Here is a 22457-nt window from a genome sequence, read left to right as displayed (position 1 = left end):
CATCCTGTCACTTGACCCTTCACATCACCAGCAACAACGTCATTATCAGAATCACTAATGTCGTTATCACTGTCTCTCCCGTCATTGTTATCCCCACCACTGTCTTCACCACAACCAGCAGCATCACCAGCTTCTATAAAAGGTTATCACCGCACTGTCTTGAGTTTTATATCACTCATGGCTGCCATCACTCAGAGAGTCACCACGAGCAGGTGCCTCCAGGGCTTGTCCTGTTCCATCCTGTCTGCAGCAACAGGAAGGGATCTGGGTTGGGGGAGGCAAGAGGCAACAGCCCCCTTATCCTCTTGGAGGAGTCAGACCACAGCCAGAGGGGATTGCTCAGCCCCTGGACCACACTGCGAGGAAGCTCACAGCTACCCTGGGGTGTGCTCTGCCATGTGGGAAAGGATGGCTTCTGTGCAACTCCTGAGAAAAAGGTCTTCAATCCCAGAAAAGAGATTGGGGTGATACAACTGCAGTCTTCTGACTGCACCAAGGAGGGAAGGATAAAATGTTAAATAACGGTTAATGGTTATTAAGCACTTACTATCACCCCAGTGCTGTTCCAATGACAAGACTGTTAACTCATTGAAACCCCACAGCAACTTTCTTAAGAACAGTATAATCCCTGTTTTTCAGGGGAATAAAACTGGGACACAGAGAGATGAAGTAATTTGCCCGGTCACACAGCTAGTAAGTGGTCTGGCTAGGACCTGAATCCAGATGGCTTGACTCCAGGGCCTGTGTGCATTTGGTCAGTTCACCCTAAAGGCAGGAGGGAACCAATGCTCTGAGCGACCCAGCACTGAGTGCTGCGTTGTCTACCCGCCCTGCTCTAATACAACAATGCTTTCATACAGGTACTATTACTGTGCACATCTTTATATGAGTAACTAAGTCTTAGAGAAGTTGCTACTGGCACAGGGTCATTCAAATATAAGTGATCTAGTGAAGTCTGATTTTACTACATTAAAAAAAATTTTTTTTTTTAATTTATTTTTTTGGTTGCACTGAGTCTTCGTTGTTGTGCCCTGGCTTTCTTGAGTTGTGGAGAACAGGGGCCACTCTTCATTGTAGCGCTTGGGTTTTTCGTTGCAGTGGTTTCTCTTGTTGTAGAGCACAGGCTCTAGGAGCATGAACTTCAGCAGTTGCAGCTCACGGGCTGAGTAGTTGTGGCACACAGGCTTAGTTGCTCCGTGGCACGTGGAATCTTCCAGACCTTGCATCGAACCCGTGTCCCTTCATTGGAGGGTGGATTCTTATCCACTGTACCACCAGGGAAGTCCTGATTTTACTACGTTTTTATGTGCAGTCTGAGACGAGGATTAGAAGCAACAAGTTCCATGGAAGAAGACTGAAGCCCAGTGTGACAAGCAGTTTGGACAAGGCTGTCTTGGGAGGAAGTGAGTTCCCCATAACTAGGACCATGCTAGCACAAGCTGGCTTCCCCTGGTCTGGAGTGCTGTCCACCCTGGGGAAGGGTGGGTTGGGCTGGAGAGTCCATCTGGGGTCTCAGTTCTGCCTCTTTTCTCCCCATAAAGCCTCTGTGAGCCCCTGTAAGCTTCATCCTCTGGCTGGTATATGACACCTTCTCTTTTGTTGCCCATCTTTTTTGCTAAGGAGCAAATGTGGGATTTCCCCACATTTTAGAACCTCCATGAGGGCTCCCACGCCATGAGTGCCCTGTTCCAAGCCTCCTCCACCTTGCTTCCAGGTGTTGACTGGCTTAAACCTAGCCTCGCCCGGGTAAGGAAATTTATTCCAAAATCAGTTCAAGTGTGTTTGTTCCCCTGTGGGCTTCTCCCTTCCTCCTCTCTACTTCTATCCCAGCAGGTACTGGGCTCTGGATTCTCTGACCTCAGGGGAGGTTTGTGGCAGGGCAAAAAGTCATGGCTGCAAGATTCTCTCCCTTCTGGCTTTTGTTTCCAAAGCCTGACTCCATCGAGATTACACTGAGAGTTGTGGAGAGTGTGAGGTGAGAGGGAGGCCCCTGAGCAGTCTGTGGGTTCCCTGAGCAGCAGAAAGCCACATAGCCTCTGTGACAGTGCCCAAAGAAGCAGTTCACTTCAAAGGGGCAGGCTGCAGACTGACTGAAAGAGGCTGAGTTCCCATGTTCCCACCCACATGGAGCTCCTCAGCCCCAAACAGGTTAAGGGGGACCACATGGGCCATGGGGAATTGAGGCTGATGCCTGCTGGGGGTGCGGTGGTGGTGAGGAGGGGACCTCCCTGGTGCCTGGATATCCTGTAAGACCTTAGGACATTTGCTTTACCTTGGTGGGAGAGCCCTGAGAAAGGCTGAGGTTGACTTTCCTGCTGAGCCAGCAGGATGGGCCTTCAGAGTAGAAGTTAAGTTGATTTTCAGAGAAAACCAGGAATAATCTACCTTATAGACACTTAGAGTCTGAGTCAAACCTTGTTCGGTGTCTCTCCTCTGAGCTCTGCAAGAGCAGGGACCACGTTTACCTCCTTCCCTGTTGAAACCCTGGTGCCTAGCACGAGGCCTGGAGCCAAATGGTGGCGTCTGAGGAACATCTATGGAAAGAAGGAGTGCAAGAGATGGCTCCAACGGGCAGTGGGTACAGGCAACACCAGGCTCTTGGAAGAAATGCGAGAACATCAACAGGAGATGCTGTTGTGTTGGCAGGAAGCTTGAAGCTATCTGAGATGCTATCTCCCAGGCTATAGTCCTCATTTTGCTCCAAATAAAACTTAACTCACAACTCTTGCGTTGTGCTTTTTTTTTTTCCAGTCGACAGTAACTTGCACAACATCACCCAACTAGCACGGGACAGAACTAAGATTTAGCTTAAGCCTGCCTGAGTTAAAAACACACATCTGATCACCAAGCCTGTGAATCAGAGATCTGGTGCAGGGCTGGCAGAATTAGAAAGCACCATTGTGGGAGGATGTGAAGGGGCCTGAAATCTGAGTCTTATTTTTCTGGATGAGGCACTGTGGGTCTGTTATTCATTTGCGTCTCAGAGCTGTGCTGTCTAACACACCAGCCACCAGCTTCATGTGGCCACTGAGCACTGGAACTGTGACTAGTCCAAACTGAGATGGGCCAGAGTGTAAAGTACACATTGCATTTCAAAGACTCAGTATGAAAAAAACGAATGGAAAATATCTCACAATTAGTTTTTTATACTTATGGTAAAATGGAAATATTTTAAATATAGCAGATTAAAGAAAATATTTTATTAAAATTAATTTCTTTTACTTTTGAATGTGGCTACTAGACCATTTGGGGTTCCCAGATGGCTCAGCAGTAAAATATCCGCCTTCCAATACAGGGTTTGATCTCTGGGTCAGGAAGATCCCCTGGAGAAGGAAAAGGCAACCCACTCCAGTATTCTTGCCTGGGAAATTCCATGGACAAAGGAGCCTGGGCAAGTGACAGTCCATGGAGTCACAAAGAGTGGGACATGACTTAGCAACTAAATAACAACTAGACCATTTAGAACGATGTTTGTGACTCATGTTGATATTTCTTTTGGACATGCTGTCTTAAGGAGAATTAGAAACTCTCCTTACTTCATTCTCAGGCCTAGCCTAGCTAGGGAAGTTCCTGGGTCCCAGAGGGAGAGGGTACCGCCCCAGGAATGGGAGTTTCTCTTAAGGAGAATTAGAAACTCTCCTTACTCCATTCTCAGGCCTAGCCTAGCTAGGGAAGTTCCTGGGTCCCAGAGGGAGAGGGTACCGCCCCAGGAATGGGAGTAAGGAGGGTGGGGATAGATTGATTTCTTCCCAATCTTAGTATTGGGGGTGGGGCAGGCCCATCCTTCAGACACGCAGCATCTTGTGAGTTCCTTGCCTGGGGTTCCTTGACCCCAAGTAAACAGTAAAAGCCGCAGTGACATCTGCTGCGACATGTGCACACCCTCTGTGGTCTACACTGCACTTTCACATCCACCCTGTCATTTAATTCCCACAACAGTCTGATGGAGGGATTATTATTGCACCTACTTCACAGAAGAGGAAACTGAGGGCCTCCCCCAAAAGGGCATGTGTCACCGGGGAGTAATTGGCAGAGCAGTCTCCGTTACCACCCCCAGCACCATCTTGCCCTCTGGGGTTTGGAGACAGGAGGGGAGGGACAGGAGGGGCTGGGGGGGGGGGGTGGTCCGGAGGGCATCCAGGGAGAGGTGAGGTCTGGGATCGGATCGACAGGAAGGGAGAGGTTATTTGAAGCAGAGGTGTAGTACTAGCAGAAGGGTGATGTCGGGAAGAGAGGGGCATGGGAGGTGGGGGAACCACCCTGATGGTGGCTAAGAGCCTCTCAGGACCATGGTGAGAGTATCACCACAGAAAAGCACCCCATCAACCTCTATTTGTTACAAGAAATGGCCAGACACAAAAACCTGCCAGGTTTAACACTGAACCACCATTTCTTTTGAAATACTCACAAACTACTCTTTTTTCCCCTCCATAGGTTGTCAAATATATCTGGAAACCAATTAGAGATTCTCCCCCACTTCCACAGAAACAATTTTAATAGAATGCTTGCCAATCAGAAATTGTCTCAGTATTCTTTATACTCTTTAAAACTTACTTTTCTAACACCTTTGATCCTCTCAAGAAATGAATGTAACAGCAGATGGGTTCACTTGTCAAGTTTATGAATAAACAGTCATTGTTAGCTTTGGGGGAAAGAAAAGAACCTCTCAGGGCAAGAGTGGGGCGGTTCAGAGGGCCAGGCTGAGGGATTTGGGCTTTCTTCTGTGGGTACTGGGAACACTGACCTCCAGTCCCTGTCTCTTCGGCCTTCAGAAGTTCCGCCTCCCTCCCCACATTTGTTTTTGAGGACTCCTGACTAAGAGCGGGCTCCAGGAACAGGAATCATCGAGCCTTTGCTCAGAGCGGGCTTCAGAGATTGACACATCTGGGCTGTGGTTTGCCCAGGTCAGCAGGTCTGGGATCTGGTCCGAACTTCCCCTCTTGGGCTGTGTGCTGACTGCTGCAGCCCGCAGGAGTGGGGACGCTGTGTGTGGTCCAGCACGTGGGAGAACCCGCTGCCTGCGGGGCCTGCAGAGGCCAGGAGCTGTCCTCGGAGGAAGCTGGGTTCCTCGAAGGCGCTGGGCCAGGACTGTGACCCCAGCCCCGTGGAGCCAGTGCTGACCCTAGTGGGTGATGTGGAACTCTCTGCCAGCCCTCAGCTGCCATCACACGTGGTCATGGGAAGCAGCCACAGGATGGCTGCTCAACTTGTACACACACAGACACACACACATGCACACACAAACATACACATACAAACTCGCATGCGCACACATACACATGCATACACACATGCTTTAATCAGACAAGTTGCACTTTTCCATGTTTTTATACCAGTCCTCTGAGTGAGATATAAATTGAGAAAGGGGTTCTACTGCAAAAAACAGTTTTTAAAAACACTGGTACAGTCCAATACCACCAAGTTTTAGAGGAGGAGACTGAGTATCCTCTGCTGCTGCTGCTGCTGCTGCTGCTAAGTCGCTTCAGTCGTGTCCAACTCTGTGCAACTCCATGGACTGCAGCCTACCAGGCTTCTCCGTCCATGGGATTCTCCAGGCAAGAACACTGGAGTGGGTTGCCATTTCCTTCTCCAATGCATGAAAGTGGAAAGTGAAAGTAAAGTCGCTCAGTCGTGTCTGACTCTTAGCGACCCCATGGACTGCAGCCTACCAGGCTCCTCCATCCATGGGATTTTCCGGGCAACAGTACTGGAGTGGGATGCCATTGCCTTCTCCTGAGTATCCTCTAGGGTTTTCTATTCAACTTCTTATCTCCCACAGGAGGGAGATGGTGTTTTCTAGCAGAGTTCCTGGGCATCTAAGATTCTATGGGGCGAGGGGTGGGGGAGGAGGGTGGTGTGCTCCCAGCTCTCTTACATCCATGAGTTTCTTGCAACTGATCGTGTCTCTTTTCCTTGTGGCTACCAGAAAGCTCAGGACCAAGTGAGTGTTTTAATAATAGCATCTAAATTCGTCTCTGTTTCTCTCTCATTCTGATAACCTTTTGCTGTTATTTCTATCTTTCTGTGTCTTGGTCTTGATTGAGTGACTCAGCACAGGCCCTGCGACAGCTTTTCTGAGCCTGAATCCCAGCTCCACCTTTTACTAGCAATTCTACTAGGTTATTTTCTCTCTCTGCAACTCAGACCCTCGGGTGCAAAACAGGGGTAAAAACTGAACCTATTTCATAGGTAAATTACAGGGATTAAACGGGCTAATTAATACAAAGGGCGTAGAACAGAGTAGGCAATACAAGTTGGCCTATTTCCCACTCTCTTACCAGTATTGTACAGGTATTTGGTGTGAGTAGCCTTTAAACCTTTTATGGAATATAGTGGAAGTAGGATATAGAAAAGCATCTAAGAAGAATAGCAGAAAAAAAGTCATTTTTCCTTTTAAGAGCTGGCCTGATCCATGCTAAGAACAAGCACTCCTGTTTACTGAGACTGCAGGCTAGGTATTGAACCACCCACCTCACAACCTCATCTCATTTCCTTTTACAACCCCCTCCACACGGATGTAGATGGTCTGGTTATTCCCATTTTACAGATTTCAGATTAGTAAGTGACAGAGTTAGAATTCACATGCAGGCTGGGATGGCGCAGACAAAGCTGCTGCTGGCCTTCCTCCCTGCCACAGAGGGCGGCTTTAGACTCAGACACCAAGGAAATGCTTGTATGTTGCATCCTGGGCCAGATCAGCTAGAGTCAGCTCCCTTCTTTAGTCTCAGTCTCCTCCTCTATCATTTGGCGGTGTTGGACTATGCTGGTGTTTTAAAAAAAATTTTTTTTAATTGGTTAAAAGTGGTTTTTGCAATAGAACCCCCTTCTCAATTTATATCTCACCCAAAAGACTGGTATAAAAACATCAAAAAGTAGAACTTGTCTGATTAAAGTGTGTGAGTATAACGGAGGAAGGTCCTTGGCCCTGCTGGGGAACCCCTCTCTTAAGTCTCCCTGTGGTGGCAACCTTGGGGTCCTATGGGGTGCAGTTTAAAAGCCACAGAGCAGATCACCCCAAGGGACTTTCCATACCCAATGACTGAGGAAGCTCGGATCAGTATCGTGCCGGGGAGAAGAAGCCTGTCTTCAGCCCTTTGGGGCCAAGCCCTGACCTTTCACAGACTGGTGCGGGGGGAAGTGCTGCTGGCCAAGCTCTGGACACAATCTTGACCCAAACCCTCTGTCTGTAAGATGCAGTGACGGCTGAGCTGGATGAGGTGGGGTGAGGATGCAGTCACAAGAGCTGGGTCACTTGGGAAGGGGAAGGACTCCTAAACCAACTGGGAGGGATCTGGAGGCAGTGCCAGCTAAGGACAGACATTGGGTACAGGGAAGACCATGTCACCTGGCACATAGCAGGGGCTGCAAGAGGGAGCACAGAGTCTTAGGCCAAAACTGTAGCTACTTGGAAAAGTGAATTTGGGGAGTCACACAGCATTTGAGGCCTAGAATCTTAAAGCAATAGAACACAAATACTTGAGAGCCTACAACTAGTATAAAATTAGAACTTTAAAACCAGATAGTATAGAATCCCAGACTCTGGGAGATACCCTAAAATAATAGACATGGAGACTCCTGGGAAAGAGAGGCAAGTGGTGCTCAGAGGGTGCGGACCTGCAGTCCCCAGGGGATCTGATTTCAGTCCCTGGCCCAGGACCAAGGGCAGCTCAGAAGAGCCAAAGGGCCTGGAGAGCAAAGAGGGCTGCTGGCTGAATGGGATCCTATGGCCACTGCCCATATGGGGCCAGATGACCTGCTAGGATGCACTTAGGAAACCTCTTTACTACATGGGCGCTGCAGAGCCATCTGCCAGGAGCCCCGAGCCTTTGACAGGACCTTAGAAACTGGCTAATTGAAGACAGGGAAGCAGAGACCTGAGAGAGGTGAGGCCTACCCTAGTTCCCTTCTAGAAAGATGTCTGCGTAGCCACCCAAGCTCTCAGGTCACAGACACATGGACAGAGCCAAAGGGAGGGAAGCTGAGCTCCTGACGCTCCTGTACGGGTATGGCCTCCCCCACCCCCCACCTCATAGTCTTCTCTGTGGAGACTGTTCATCCCCTACCCCCTGGCAGAGAACTCTGTCATTCAGACCTCAGCTGTGTTTCAGTCATCTTCCATCTCTCGCACCTGGCCTGCTGTCACGACCTGAGAGCTCCCTGGGGCAGGGGCTGTGGGACTTTCTTTCACACTCTCCCCCTGTGAAAGTATTCATGTTACTATTAAACCTCCCAGAGCTAGCAGACTTTGTTCAGTCTTCTGCCTATTGCATGGACAGAGAGACTGAGGCCAGAGACCTTCTCTGGGTCATACAATCCTCTCTATTACCTACCACCATCTCCTGCTGCTGCTGCTGCTGCAAAGTCATTTCAGTCGTGTCCGACTCTGTGCGACCCCATAGACAGCAGCCCACCAGGCTTCTCTGTCCATGGGATTCTCCAGGCAAGAACACTGGAGTGGGTTGCCATTTCCTCCTCCAATGCATGAAAGTGAAAAGTCATCCTGGATACCAGTAAAAGCTGCATTTACTTCTAGGAAGGTATTTAGAGAACCCCTGTGAGGGGGTGCTTGAAGGGACTTCAGAAATAGCCTCCCCCTTGACCCTTCATTTTCTCTTGCCTGTTTCTACTCTCTGCAAAAGATACTCTACCATGTCAAGACACTTGGACTTTCACCTAATTGGGCCCTTCCTCATGGTCCGTCCACCTCATCAGTGGCCTGAGCACACTGGGCCAGCCCAAGCAACTGCAAGCCGAGGCAGCCTCAGCAGGCGGGAGAACAATTCCTCCCACTTCAATATTTATTACCTGAGAGCTGCTGGAAGCAGATCATCATGTTCTCGGCCTTCGGTTCTTTTTTCAGAACCTCTCACCCCCTTCCCTCACCACTCCCCATCCCCCATGTGCTGACGAATGAATCCAGACAGTCAGACAGGTTCACAGCCTAGGAGCCAGGGTTTCAAGGCATCACAAAGACATAGCTCTTAAAATGAGAATCTCTGCATCACAGCAGCTTTGACTCAAGGAATCGTGTGTTCTCAGAATCCAAGACACACAAGACATTGCTTCAGGAATGTAAACCCAGTGTCTTACACAATAGAACAGAATGGGGAAGTGACTTGCTCAAGGTCACATGACTGAGCAAGGACACATGACTGAGCCCAGCCTAGCCTAGTCTCACCCTTGCTTCTTCCACCTATCCCACCCCAGGCCCAAGTAGCACTTCTCTGTTCAGATTTAGTACCCAACTTGGAGATTACCCATAACTGGTAACCAGTCCCTTCCCTTCTTCTGTGATCATCCCTGCTTCTAAGAACTCTTCTGCAAGTTCCAGGAATTCCATCTCATTCATATTTTGGCCCAAGCTAGACAGAAGCGGGAAGGACCATCTGTGGTTCCAAGCTGTCTTCTTCCTTTCCCTGAAACTGATCTCTCTCCAACGCCTGCCTTCCCCTGCCTCTGAGCCAGCATCAGCCCTTCGCTGTCTCTGGGATGATTGACCCATAGCAGAGCAGGATACAGGTTTATGTGTTTCCCCTCCTTCGTGGATCTTTGGACCCATCCCCACACCCTGCCTTACTGCAAATGCACCGGTTCCTGCCTGGACCGACGCCATAGCTGTCACATCAATCTTCCTGCCCCCAGCTGCTCTCTGCACACCTTCCCTTGCCTTCCGATCCTTTCTGTGCTAGCACCTGGTGATAAAGCCCACAGGACTCCGCCTCCAGGGCTACCCGCTGCTCCTGAAGCTGGCAGGCAAGGCTTTAATTGTTCTGGCCCCTGCTGGCTGTCCCAACATCAATTTTCTTTAGTCCCCCAGCCCCATGTAGACACCCTTTGCTGCAGCAGGGGGTGGACAACAAAGTGGTGCGGGTGCCGTATCAGACTGATTGGGGGTTGAATCTCAGCTTTTCCGGCAGAGGCATTTTCAGCCCTTCGCCTTAAGCCCAGACTTTCTTGTTCTAAGAAGGAGACACTATCTCACATTATGGCAAATGTATTCAAATGCACCAACCTGCAACATTAAATTGAATTATTCTTGCTGCAAAATATTTGACAGGATTTTTATAAATTGTCCCTTTGAAATTAGAATTACTTAGCAACAACTAACTTCCTTAATTTATGATTGTTTGTGGTTTCTCAAAATCCTGGCATAGAGATCCTAAAACTCCTGTAAATAAGGGTGCTAAGAAAATCTTTTGTTCTAATATTTAGCCTTTGATCCCAGTTCCTGACCCAGAGCTCCTGGAGCTTTGTAATTTCCTGAGTGGTAAGAGCATCTGACACTGAGCCCCTAAATGCCTTGGCATTTCCTGGTGATAAGAACATCGTTTGTTTTAATGAAGTGATTCCACTGGGCTCCAGGTTAGGGCTGGTCACTAGAAAGACCAAGCCATGATTGGAAGCTTGGAACTTTCAGCCCACCACTGCAACCTAATTCTGCAGAGAGGGGAGAGAAGCTGAAAATAGACTTAATAATCAATCACGCTGACATGATGAAGCCTCTATAAAAATCCCAATAGTATAGGGTTCAGGGAGTTTCCAGGTTGGTGAACACAGCCACGTGCCAGGTAGGTGATGCACCTGGACTCCACAGAGCTCCTGTGCTCAGCACCCTCCTAGACCTCGCCCTAGGCATCTCTTTATCTGGCTGTTTATCTGTATCATTTATCATATCCTTTATTATGGAGAAGGAAATGGCAATCCACTCCAGTACTATTGCCTGGAAAATCCCATGGACAGAGGAGCCTGGTAGGCTATAGTCCATGGGGTCGCAAAGAGTCGGACACGACTGAGCGACTTCACTTCACTTCACTTTTATTATGTAGTGGGGAACTTCCCTGGTGGTTCAGATGGTAAAGTGTCTGCCTGCAATGCGGGAGACCTGGGTTCAATCCCTGAGTCAGGAAGATCCCCTGGAGAAGGAAATGGCAACCTACTCCAGTACTCTTGCCTGGAAAATCCCATGGATGGAGGAGCCTGGTAGGCTACAGTCCATGGGGTCGCAAAGGGCTGGACACAAGTAAGCGACTTCACTTTTTCACTTTATTATGTAATAAACTGGTAAACAAGTGTTTCCCTGAGCTCTGTTAGCCATTCCAACAAATAATCAAATCCGAGGAGGGCATTGTGGGAAACTCTGATTTGTAGCCAAGTCAGACAGAAGTTGAAGGTGACTTAGGGGCCTCCTGCTCATGAGCGGCGTCTGCAGCAGGGGCAGTCTTGTGGGAGTGAGCCTTACCCTGTGGCATCTGATACTGTCTCCAGGTGGACAGAGTCAGGAAGGAGTTAGGTTGTAGGACACCCAGCGGATGTTGCAGAGAATTGATCAGTGTGGGAACAGCCCCATACATCTGGTCACTCAAGTATTGTTTATGTGTTTGCGTGTGGGGAGTGGGAGGTGAGGTGTAAAGGTGAAATAGGAGTATTTGTCTTTATACACCCAGACTTGGGAAAAGAGAAAATCTAACCCACAAATTTTCAGAATATAATGAGTGGTGAATATAATGAAATGTGTATGAGTATTAAAGAAAAATGAATGAAGCTGACTTTAATGACATATAATTGAGCTTTTATAACACATTTCCATTTTGTCATTTTTGTTTTGTATTTGAGAGCCAACGTATTATTTCTCGGGCCTCGTGTTTTTGTGGGTCCCTGGAAAACGTAGAGAACCCTATCCCAGAATCCTCTCTCCTGTCCAGTGGCCTCACATAGTCCTGCCTTCTCCTGTCACATGTGACCTTGAGCACATCCCTGCACCTTCTGGGCCTCAGTAGGGTCCTTTGAGGAGAGACCACCTGCCCCATGAGCTGAGCAGAATGGTTCAGTGAGATCCCCTTGCAGCACTCAGCCAGTTGTTACTTATCAAAGAGACTCTGTCCTCACTAGGCTTTGCCTGTTTTAAGGCTGGGGCTCACATGCTGAGCCCCAGAGTCCAGCCTGATGCCTGGTCCCCAGCGAGGCACTCAATACCTGTTTGTCCCCTCACTGTCCCTGAAAAGGCCATGGTCATTTCTAGAGCCAAGTCCTTTGTCCAGGCTGTTTCCCACCTCGAATGGCCCTCCCTCTCCTTGCCATGCTTCCACACAGGCTTCAAAGTCCAGTGGAATCCCCCTCTCCTCAGAGAAGTCTTCTAGACCCTCCTGTAAGCTCTCCACCTCCTTCTAGTTCTCAGCACTGCTGAAGCATGTTCACAATCTACTAAGCACGTTCAGCGACAAGCAGAAGCAGTAGGGTAGTGGTTAGAGCAAGGGGCGTGGGCTCAGATAGGCTTTGGGTTCTGGTCCCAGCAGTACTTAACCATGACACGCACTGCCATAAAGTTGAGAAAGTCAAGGCCCAGGAAGGGTCAGGGACGTGCCCAAGGTCACACAAGACACAACTGGCAGAGCCACAACTGATACCCAGATCTCCTTGGGTGGGTCACTTCCGGCTCTGGCCCTCCATCCCCTCAGCTGTGCAAGGGGCAGGGGAGACGCACCATGCAGGAATGCTGGGGAATGCGACAGAGCTCTATGGAGATGGCTTTGGAAGCTGTGACTTGCTGTGCCCAGGAGAATGGAGTTGAAGGTTATACAGGAGGACAAGCATGTGGGGGTTGGAGCTTGGGTTAGGGTGGGACAGGGAGGGGCTTACCTTGCTGACAGGTGGGTCTGAAACTGCCAAGCCCTTTCGCCGGAAGCGAAGCTCTTGCTTCTCCTTGGGCATCTCCTTGGGGAAGAAGAAGTAGGGGATGGCGGCCAGGGCCACCGCGCCAGCCGAGATGAGGAAGCCCAGCCACCAGGCACCCACCCATCGGGGGTCCTTCGAGGTCAGGTTGATGCCACCTGGAAGAGAGGGTGTTAGGGTCGGGATGGGCTGTATGTAGCTTCTTGGCCACCATTCTCGGATCAGCCTCTGAAATAGGACGCGACCTGGGCCGGGGTCGGGAGATCTGGGTATCAGTTGTAGCTCTGCCAGTTGTGTCTTGTGTGACCTTGGGCACGTCCCTGACCCTTCCTAGGCCTTGACTTTCTCAACTTTATGGCAGTGTGTGTCATGGTTAAGGTCATGGACTTTGGAAATAGTGTGACCTTGGGCAAGTTACTTAACCTCTTTGTGCCTTGGTTTCTTCCCCTGAAAAGCAGAGATGCTAGTAGTACCTATATCATAAGGCTGATGTGAGAATCATAGAAACTAGTCTGTGTAGACCACTTAGAACAGTGCTGGCACATAGAACATAGACACAGTGTCTGCTCTTTGTTTACTGTTATTTTGTGATTGTTATTATTAAACTGGTGGCTAGAATGATTCTTGGGGTTCTCAGACCTGCATGATGGTTAAAATCACAAGGGGTGTTATCAAAAATACTCAGCCTTTTCCAAGATCAACTTAGAACTGCCACCGGAGGGGGTGGAAAGGTAGCCAAGGAATCTGTACCTTTAACAAGTTCCCTAGGTGATTTTGAGCCCCATCTAGGTATAATCAGGACAAGATTAACTCAGATATGGGCTTCCCTGGTGGCTCAGGGGTAAAGAATCTGCCTGCCAATGCAGGAGGCACAGGAGATGCAGGCCCAATCCTTGGATCAGGAAGATCCCCTGGAGAAGGAAATGGCAACCAACTCCAGTATTCTTGCCCGGGAAATCCCATGGCCAGGCGAGACTGGCAGGCAACAATCCCTGGGATTGAAAAAGAATTGGGCACAACCTAACGACCAAACAACAACAACAGTCCCAGATGTGCCTCCCTACTGGAGTGCCCACCTCTGCCATCAGACCTCTTGACCCCAAGGCTGAGTTAGGTACCTCCTTCTTCAACTGCCACAGCACCTGCAAACACTTTCTAACAGTATGGATGCATGACAACATCAACCCCATGAGTGGGGCTGGCTCCCAGATGCTTTGTCCTGAGAGCCTCTGGAACCGGGCCCAGAGGACACAGTCAGCACTCAGCAAATGCATCTGTAAAAGTGGGGGTGGGGTTGGCTTTTGTGCAATTTCCTCCTCCACTTATTATTCCCCCATCTTGTGTTCCAGGCTGGTGGGAATTCACGCACAGCCATCTCAGATCTTCCGCTTCTCACATACTGGTCTGGGCTTGCAGTGGATGTGACCCACCCAACCAGTGAAATCCCCCAGAGAGACAGAAGGAATAGCGAGACAGCACCTTGGTTCACAGTCCACAGGAACGCCATGTCTGCCTGTGAAGGTGTCAGCACCACCAGGATATCAACAGAGCCAGAAACATACTCCCTTCTCCGGAACTGGGGTGTGCTGGCAAACTGAGTCCTGACTTTTAGGACTGTTTCATCAAGGGAGAATGGAATTGTAAGTAGAGTCCAAGCTGGGATCCTGGGCCCAGATTTCTAGAAGGAAGGGGGTTGGGGCAGGGCCACCCCTAGTGACTCCTGTTCAGAGCTGTCCAGACCTATCCTGACTAGAGGCACCCTTGGGCAGAAGCTGGATAACAAGAAGCAGAATCTGCCTGTCCATCTTCTTGTGTGTGTCACCTAAGGCTTCTAGGGTTGCTGGAAAATCTCCAAGCGAGGGATGGGACATCTGAGCAGCAGGATGCAGAAGGCAGAGCTGGGGGCCTGGAGCTGCTTGGCGTGACCAGCAGGCAGCTGAGACGCCACAGTGACCTGTTCTAGAAACAATCCACTCTCACTCCCCACAGAACGCCAGAGCTCTGAGACCCCCAACACTCCCCCGTCCTGACTGTCTTCGAACCAAGCTTCAGTTCCACACCTTGACCCACCCTGACCACCACCTGGATTAGAGACTCCTTTTCCCCAAATGGTGCCCTCAGCATAGGTGGCCAGGCTTTGAGGTGGTCAGAACTTGAAAGGTCCTTAGAGGTCACCCCGAATTTCCCCTCTGAGATGGCCCAAGTTACTGAGTCCTGCTCCAAAATTCTCTCCATCATGCCAGTGTCCTCTCTGAGTCCTGAAGTCTGTCCCCCATAAAGATGGGAGCACCCAAGAGACCAAGAGAATACATGGCCCTGTCTGTCCCATAGTGTATCTGAGCAGAGGGCTGAGGGCCTGGGGTGCGGGGAGTCAGGGTGGAACTCGGTGAAGACTCATAACAACAGGGGCAACAATTACAACTCTCCATCTGATGGCAACTGCTGGCTTATCTCCACATTCTCACTGCATTCTGATTGCAGCTTTGGGAGATGGACAGGGCAGAGAGTATCTCAAAGATGGGGAAGCTGAGGCTCAGAGAGGTTAAGAGGCATGTCCCAGGTCAGTGGGGTTGCTGGGTCCTCTGGTTCAGTGTCTCCTATGAGACCAGCAGTCGATCAACTGTGTCTGTGTGGCCCTGGGGACAACTGTGTGCTCTGAAGCTCACCTTCTGGCATTCGATCAATGTCCACGTAAAGGCGCAACATGAGGCTGCCCAGCCCATAGGCCATGCCCGGCCCCATCATGGTCACTGCAAACAGGATACCTGCGACAGGAAGCCTGGGTTAGTGCCCTCTGGCCCAGCTTCCTTTCACAGGTCAGGGCCTGCTCAGCCTCCACTGGGCAGGAGCAGCCCATCTCCCCCGCTCAGGCCTGGGAAGCTCTCCAGGGCTCCTCTGGGCCTCTAGTGGCCACAGAGGGCAGAGGGCAGGGATTTGTACTTAGCCCGACCTGAGCCTGGCCCCCCCTCAGAGCCCGAGGTGTGGGGTACATACTCACCGAGGTAGAGGGGCGAGTTGCTGTTGTGGGAAAAGTCATCGATGTAGGAGATGCCAAAGGGCTGAATGGGCACCCCGCCCACACCAAGCAGGGTCTGGGCTGTGAACATGATCCCCACCACAGCCAGGTGCCGAGCCTCTGTGTAGCTAGAGCAGCTGCTGTTGGATGAGGCTGAAGCTAGGGCCTTGGTGCTGGGCAGGCACAGGGAAGCCTCAAAGTCTTGTGGCATGTCTGCTGAGAGATGATAAAAGTATTAGGACAATAGCTAAGACTCATATAGCACTTACTGATGGGAGGAACTCTTCTGAATCCCTCTGACCCCCACAACAAACCCAGGGGATGGGTACTCTCATTACTCCCATTTTGCAGATGAAAAAACTGATGCTCAGGCAGCAACTAACAAGGGGTGGAGCCAGGATTGGAACCCAGGCAGTCCGGTTCTGAGTCCGTGCTCTTAACCCACCCTATGCCACATCTCTGAGCAGAGGTATGTGGAAGCGCCATGGCGACGGTGGACCTTGAGTGAGGGTGGGGTAGGACAGCTCAAAGAGGTGGTGTGAACTGGGCGGAAAAGAAAGAACAAGATTTTCCAGAAAGGGAAGGTGGTGGTCAGGGGTGGGGTCCAGAAAGAGGCCACAGCACATGTGAAACCAAGGTCTTGAGGAGTTCAGCATGCCTGGCTCACAGAGTGTAAGGGTCGAGGCCAGGGCTGAAGGCAGGGCCGAAAAAGGGAGGGGTGCTGAGTCTGGGCTGCGGAGGGCACTGGTGCCCTTAGGCCTTCATTCTGGGAAGGGCTCCGTGTCAGCTCGGGACGCAGAGGTAGAGTGCAATAAAGGGAAATTTCTTAATTTAGTGCCAGACATTTGTTTCCTGTAGCTCGCAAATATTTGGTGAGCAAACTTAAGAAGACCCTCATACTATTATTACCCCAAATGTGGGTAGAGAAGTGGCCTCCTCTCTGTGGCTGGCCAAGTCCTTTCTGGGAGCTGGGTCTCTGAGCCATGTCCACCCAGCCCAGTGAGACACTCTCTAGGGCTGGAAAAAGCCATGTGAACCCAGCTCAAGGACTTGGACCCTCAACCAGATTGCCTGGGTTGAAGACGGTGAGACTTTGGCAGAGGACCTCAGCCCCTCTGGCCTCAGTTTCCTCATCTGTCGAACAAGCCTCCTAGAATGGAGGTTCTACAGAAATATGGAACTTACAAGCAGAAGAATTCAGTGGTCAGAGCAGAGGCTCTAGGGCCAGACTAGCAGGGGATGTCTACTAGTTGTGGGCCTTGAGGAAGTACCTCCCTCTCTGAGACTCAGTTTCCTCACTCATAAAATAGGATAATGATAACACCTGCTCAAAGGGTTGTAAGCGTTAGGAGTGGTGAGTGGTGCCTGTGACAGTGCTGACTAGATACGAAAGTGATTATAGGGATCTGTCTTTTTTTCCACCTCTGAGTCCCCAGCAGACGGCCTGGCACATAAATATTAATGTGCTGGGTGCTAAGTTGCTTCAGTCATGTCTGACTCTGCAACCCCATGGACTATAGCCCACCAGGCTCCTCTGTCCATGGGGATTCTCCAGGCAAGAATATTGGAGTGGGTTGCCATTTCCTCCTCCAGAGATCTTCCCAACCCAGGGATCGTACCTGCATCTCTTAAGTCTCCTGTATTGGCAGGTGGATTCTTACCAACTAGTGCCACCTGGGAGAAGGCAATGGCACCCCACTCCAGCACTCTTGCCTGGAAAATCCCATGGATGGAGGAGCCTGGTGGGCTCCAGTCCATGGGGTTGCTAAGAGTTGGACACGACTGAGCAACTTCACTTTCACTTTCACTTTCATGCATTGGAGAAGGAAATGGCAACCCACTCCAGTGTTCTTGCCTGGAGAATCCCAGGGACGGGGAAGCCTGGTTGGGCTGCTGTCTCTGGGGTCGCACAGAGTCGGACACGACTGAAGCGACTTAGCAGCAGCAGCGGCAACAGCAGTGCCACCTGGGCAGCCCAAGGATATCTTTTGAATGCTGTGTATGTGTGTTAGTCCCTTAGTCATGTCCGACTCTTTGTCACCCCATGGACTGTCGGCTGCTAGGCTCCTCTGTCCACGGAATTCTCCAGGTAAGAATACTGGAGTGGGTTGCCATTTCCTTCTCCAGAGGATCTTCCCAACCCAGGAATCAAACCTGGATCTCCTGCATTGCAGGCAGTTTCTTTACCATCTGAGCCACCCTAATGATAATTAATTAATTAATGATGAGGAATGAGTGAATGAAATAGCCTTGTATGTCAGTTCAGGGTGGGTACTTAGAGGTCACCAAGTCCAGTTCACCCATTGGACAGATGCTCCAATGGACACCCATTGGAGACTGAGGCTCAGACAGGAGAAGTTTTCCTGGGATTCCATAAGGAGCAGAAGGATGTTGTATGGTGGTGAGGATGGAGAATGTGTGTGACCCTGCACAGGAAAAACTCTGTTAAAATGAAAATTCTGGATGGGGAAATATGAGTAAGCATAATTTTTTGGCGTCTGAGTCAGACCTCTTGACAGTTCTCCACTCAGGCTAGAGAAGCACTCTGCTGTCTTCTGGGACTTCCCCTACTTTCCAGCCATTGCCTGAGCAGCTTCCTCTACTTTCTTTCTACATCACAGTCAGATGCCACCTCCTCCAGCTCACTCCAGCCTCCAGGGTCCATCCTCTACTCAGGTCTCTACCGGCTGCCCCTGGCTGTCCTGTGCTGGACTCTCTGCAGCAGAGCTGCCCATGCTCACACCAACCCACGCTCCCTCAGAGCTTCTTAGGGCTGGTTGTATCTGCTCCATCTTTCCATCCCTGGACCTGGCACAGAGTAGGAGCTCTGGGGTCTGAGCTGATGGGAGGACAAGGGAGAAAGGATGCTTTCTGACAGCTCTCCTCCCCTGGGAAGCCTTCCATGATGCCAGGCTGGGCTGTGGGCTCCTTCCCTGGGCTTCTTCTGCCCAGTTCTTCCTTCCTCACAGTTGATACACTGGGTGGGGGGAAGGGAGGTATTGTTTGTCTCTGTTTTCTCTGCCAGACTGGGAGCTCCCAGAGGGCAAGGACTGAGCCCCTCAAGAGGGTCCAGCACAAAGTAGGAAGCACAAATGTTTTCTTGGGTGGACCACCAGATGGACAGATGGGCAGAGAGGGTAGAAGGGGTAATGGAGGGGAGGATAAGTAGGTGGATGGATAAGTAGATGGGTGGATGAATCGATGGGTAGATATGTAGGTGGATGGGTGGATGGATGGTTGGGTGGATGGGTAGATGGGTGGATGGGTAGATGCGTAGGTGGGTGGATGGGTGGATGGGTAGGCAGATGGATGGGTAGGTGGGTAGGCAGATGGATGAATTGATGAGTGGATGGGTATGTACGTGGATGGGTAGATGGATAGGATGGGAAGGTGGATGGATGGGTAGATGAGTGAATGGGTGGAGAGATGGATGGGACAGGGAAGACTGCTTGAGTCCTTCTCCAAGGTACAGGCATCCATCTGTCAAGTTGACTCTCAACAAAATCCCTCTGGGCTAAACAGGGGCTTCACTATTCCATCTAAAATTCTTTCATGTTTTTGTTTGTTCTTTCATTCATTCATTCTTTCATCAATGCTTTGACTTCTTGTGTAAATTAAATGCATCAGTACACATTAAGTGCTTAGAACAGTGGTACCTAGTAAGTGGTGTGTGATACTGTTATTATTATTCCACAAATATTTCTTGAGGACCCACACAGACCAGGACCTAAATCCACCTCCACCTCAAAAAAAAAACAAAAAAAAGCAGCACCATACAAGCAGGCCCTCACCAAGAGAAACCCAGAGGGCCTCGGCTTTCTGCCCCAGGACTACCCCCCTGTCACCACTGCCCAGGGCTGCCAGAAGGACTCATCCGGGCTGAAGCTGAAGGAGGCAGTGGGGTGGGGTGTGGGGGACTATAGGTGTTCTGGGAAGCTGGACCCATCTTGACCACTGGAAGCCTGGGAGTGGACCCTGTGTACAGTAATGTGGCAACTCATGTCCACCCTCAGCCCAGCCCCTCCTGTTCTTACCAGGGCTGGTGCGGTCGTAGCGGTACGGCTCTGAGATGAAGTGCGGGACAGTCATGAGTATGCCTGCCAGGGTCACAAGGATGGCTCCACACCCGATCAGGCGGGGCCGATGTACCCGGCTGCCGAAATAGCTCACAAACACGATCAGGGCTGTGTTCCCCACCTGCAAAGGGATGAGAGGACCCATGAAAGTAGAGCAGAGGGCATCCTTGTCTCAATCACCAATCTCAGTGTTCCCTTCTGCAGAATGGTTGAATAAGAATCATTTGGGTCCCTGTTAAAAACACAGATTCTGGGTCCTCCTAGGATGTGTTCTACTTACTGCTCCAATAGAGGAGAGAAATAAGAGCAGCATGGACAGGGCTAGAAGTTCAATTTCATTCTAGAGTGTGGGTTGGATCCCATGTTAAAACACGGGTAGTAGGACAGTAAAGGACAGGGATTTGAGCTTCTGGAGTGTCATGAATGGGAAATAAATGAAGTCTGGGTCTCTCAGGTGGCGCTGTGAAAAAGAATCTGCCTGCCAATGCAGGAGACATGGGAGACCCTGGTTCGATTCCCTACGTCAAGAAGATCCCTTAAAATAGAAAATGGCAACCCACTCCAGTATTCTTGCCTGGAAAATTCCATGGACAGAGTTGCCTGGCGGGCTACAGTCCAAAGAGTTGGACATGACTGAGCACAGCACAGAGTAGATATGCCCATGTGTCCTAACCCCGAATCAGAACTTCTGTCTTGTTTAGTGCTTCCCTGGTGGCTCAGATGGTAAAGAATCCACCTGCAGTATGGGAGACCTGGGTTTGATCCCTGGGTTGGGAAGATCCCCTGGAGGTGGGCATGGCAACCCACTCCAGTATTCTTGCTCGGAGAATCCCCACGGATAGAGGAGCCTGGCAGGCTACAGTCCATGTGGTCACAAAAAGTCAGACACGACTAAGCGACTAAGCACAAAAAAAGTCTAAAGCCACAGGACTAAGGCTGGTATTTCAAGCCTTAGAATTAAAATCCTTGGATGTGGGTGCTGGAGGGGACTGGAGAGCTGGCAGGGCAGGGCAGGCTCCGCTGTCAGAAGCTGGGGTGTGTGTGCTCCACCCTGCTGCTTCCTGGTTGTGACTGTGGGTGGGGAACGTACCCGTGAACCCCGGTTCTTTGCTGATGGAGTGGGGCAGTATCAGCAGAGGGGCCTTGGGAGGACTGATCCTGGGAGGGACAGTCACTCTCCATTTTTTAGATGGGACACTGAGACCTAGAGTCAGGGATTGACTTGTCCGAGATCCCACAACTGCATAATTACAGTAAAGACATTCTTCCCCCATCTCTGACATCTGGGAGTGGGGTGATAAGGAGAGTCTGGGGAGTGAGTGGAGACCATGGGCCTTGGGTTGGGAGGAATGTGACACATCACCCTAGGGAGAGACAATTTCACAGAAATCTTGAGGGGTGGGGAGAGAGTGTTCTCTGGACAACAGCCTTCTCCAAGGCGGAAAACATCTGGTGGGGGAGGGGCTGGGCACAGATGAACTCTGGTCTCCAAATCCACCCAGAGGAGCTTGTCCAGGCCTCGTGGCTGGGCTGTCAGCCCAGAGGCAGAGGCCTGTGGATCCGGCAGCAACTCCACAGTCTAGTATCATCTGCTCCCTTCTCTACCCTAAGGTCCCCAAAGTTTTGCCTTTGATCTCACTTAAACCTCTCTCCCTACTGTTAAGTTGGCTTCCTCTGATTCCTTCCTGGGCCAGACAATTGTCAGGTGCCTGAAAAGGTGAAGTAACCAAAAGGAGAATGGTGGGGAGGTGCGGGTAATGGGGACCCTGACTAGCTCTAAAATCCTCCGTGAACCCCAGCAGAGAGCCCCGCTCCTCAAGGGTGGGATCGGAAGGAGCTGTGATGGGGTTGCACGTGGCACTAGGGGAAGGGTTTACATTAGGGCCGTGAGAGAGGGGGAGTGGAGGTGAGAATCTCCCTCAATTCCCCACCACTTCCCCCCGCACCGTGGCTGTGCTGCCAGGGCCAGTACCTCATTGAAGGCGGCCAGCAGCCCCGAGGTCTGACTGGAGAGGCCGAAGCGCTTCTCCACCGTGGAGATGGAGCTCTTGAGGTAGCCGGAGATCATGAGCTGTGCCAGCTGCAGCAGGCTGTGGCACAGGACGAAGAACTGGCGGAGGGGCCGCAGGTAGAGACAGTCGTGGGGGAGGATGCAGAGAGACAGAGACAGAGAAAGGGAGGAACAGAGTCAGAGGAGACAGACATACAGGAGGAGCAGGAGCAGAGAGAGGAAGGGAAAGAGTCCAGGGCAAGAGGAGAGAAAGTATTATTGGGGTAGTGCATGGATTCTCACAGGCCTGAAAAATAGGAAAGCTGTCCTGGGTACCCCAGGGGTCTGGGGGAGACTTGAAATCTACAGGACTGAGAGTAGAGTCTGCATGGGGCCAAGGATGGTGGGAGCCCCTCTGTCCCCAGAGGTCTCCCAGGCTGGACTAGAACCCCTCCTGTCCCCAGGAAGCTCCCCAGATCTCACCTCGCCCCACCCCACCCAGTCCTCACCTGAACTTCCCTGGGAGACCACCTGCACACAGCGAACCCCCAAGCTACACTCTCACCTCACTCAGCCCCACGCAAACATCCTGCCTGCCTGCAGCCCTCCTGAAAACCTGATCGAATTCCCAAGAGAAAAACGTGTCTCACAGAATTAAAAATAGGGTGTTTATGCTGGAGCTTAAAAATAGAATGTCTGTTCTAAG

General features: G+C 50.8%; 1 protein-coding gene across 9 annotated transcripts in view; it reads right to left on the bottom strand.

Annotated features, from left to right (window-relative positions):
* Window positions 1-22457, bottom strand: part of SLCO2B1 (solute carrier organic anion transporter family member 2B1) — a 52541-nt gene that overhangs the window by 16841 nt on the left and 13243 nt on the right. For 3 of the 9 annotated variants that reach the window (XM_086340837.1, XM_086340832.1, XM_086340835.1), the window contains exons 3-7: window positions 21734-21871; window positions 19720-19882; window positions 15668-15901; window positions 15336-15434; window positions 12637-12827 (exon numbers count right to left, since the gene is read on the bottom strand). In XM_086340837.1, the coding sequence (XP_086196963.1) occupies window positions 12637-12827; window positions 15336-15434; window positions 15668-15901; window positions 19720-19882; window positions 21734-21871 (825 nt within the window). The remainder of the gene's footprint in view (window positions 1-12636; window positions 12828-15335; window positions 15435-15667; window positions 15902-19719; window positions 19883-21733; window positions 21872-22457) is intronic. The other 6 variants (XM_086340838.1, XM_086340833.1, XM_086340836.1 and 3 more) reach the window with 3 other exon arrangements.

This window comes from Bos grunniens, chromosome 15 (genome assembly GCF_055505025.1).
Source record: "Bos grunniens cultivar Pamir isolate PY7600 chromosome 15, Bosgru_T2T1.0, whole genome shotgun sequence".
In the NCBI taxonomy this organism is placed as follows: Eukaryota; Metazoa; Chordata; class Mammalia; order Artiodactyla; family Bovidae; genus Bos; species Bos grunniens.
The sequence above is the reverse complement of the archived record's forward strand: the minus strand, read 5'-3'. Positions and strand labels throughout refer to the sequence as shown.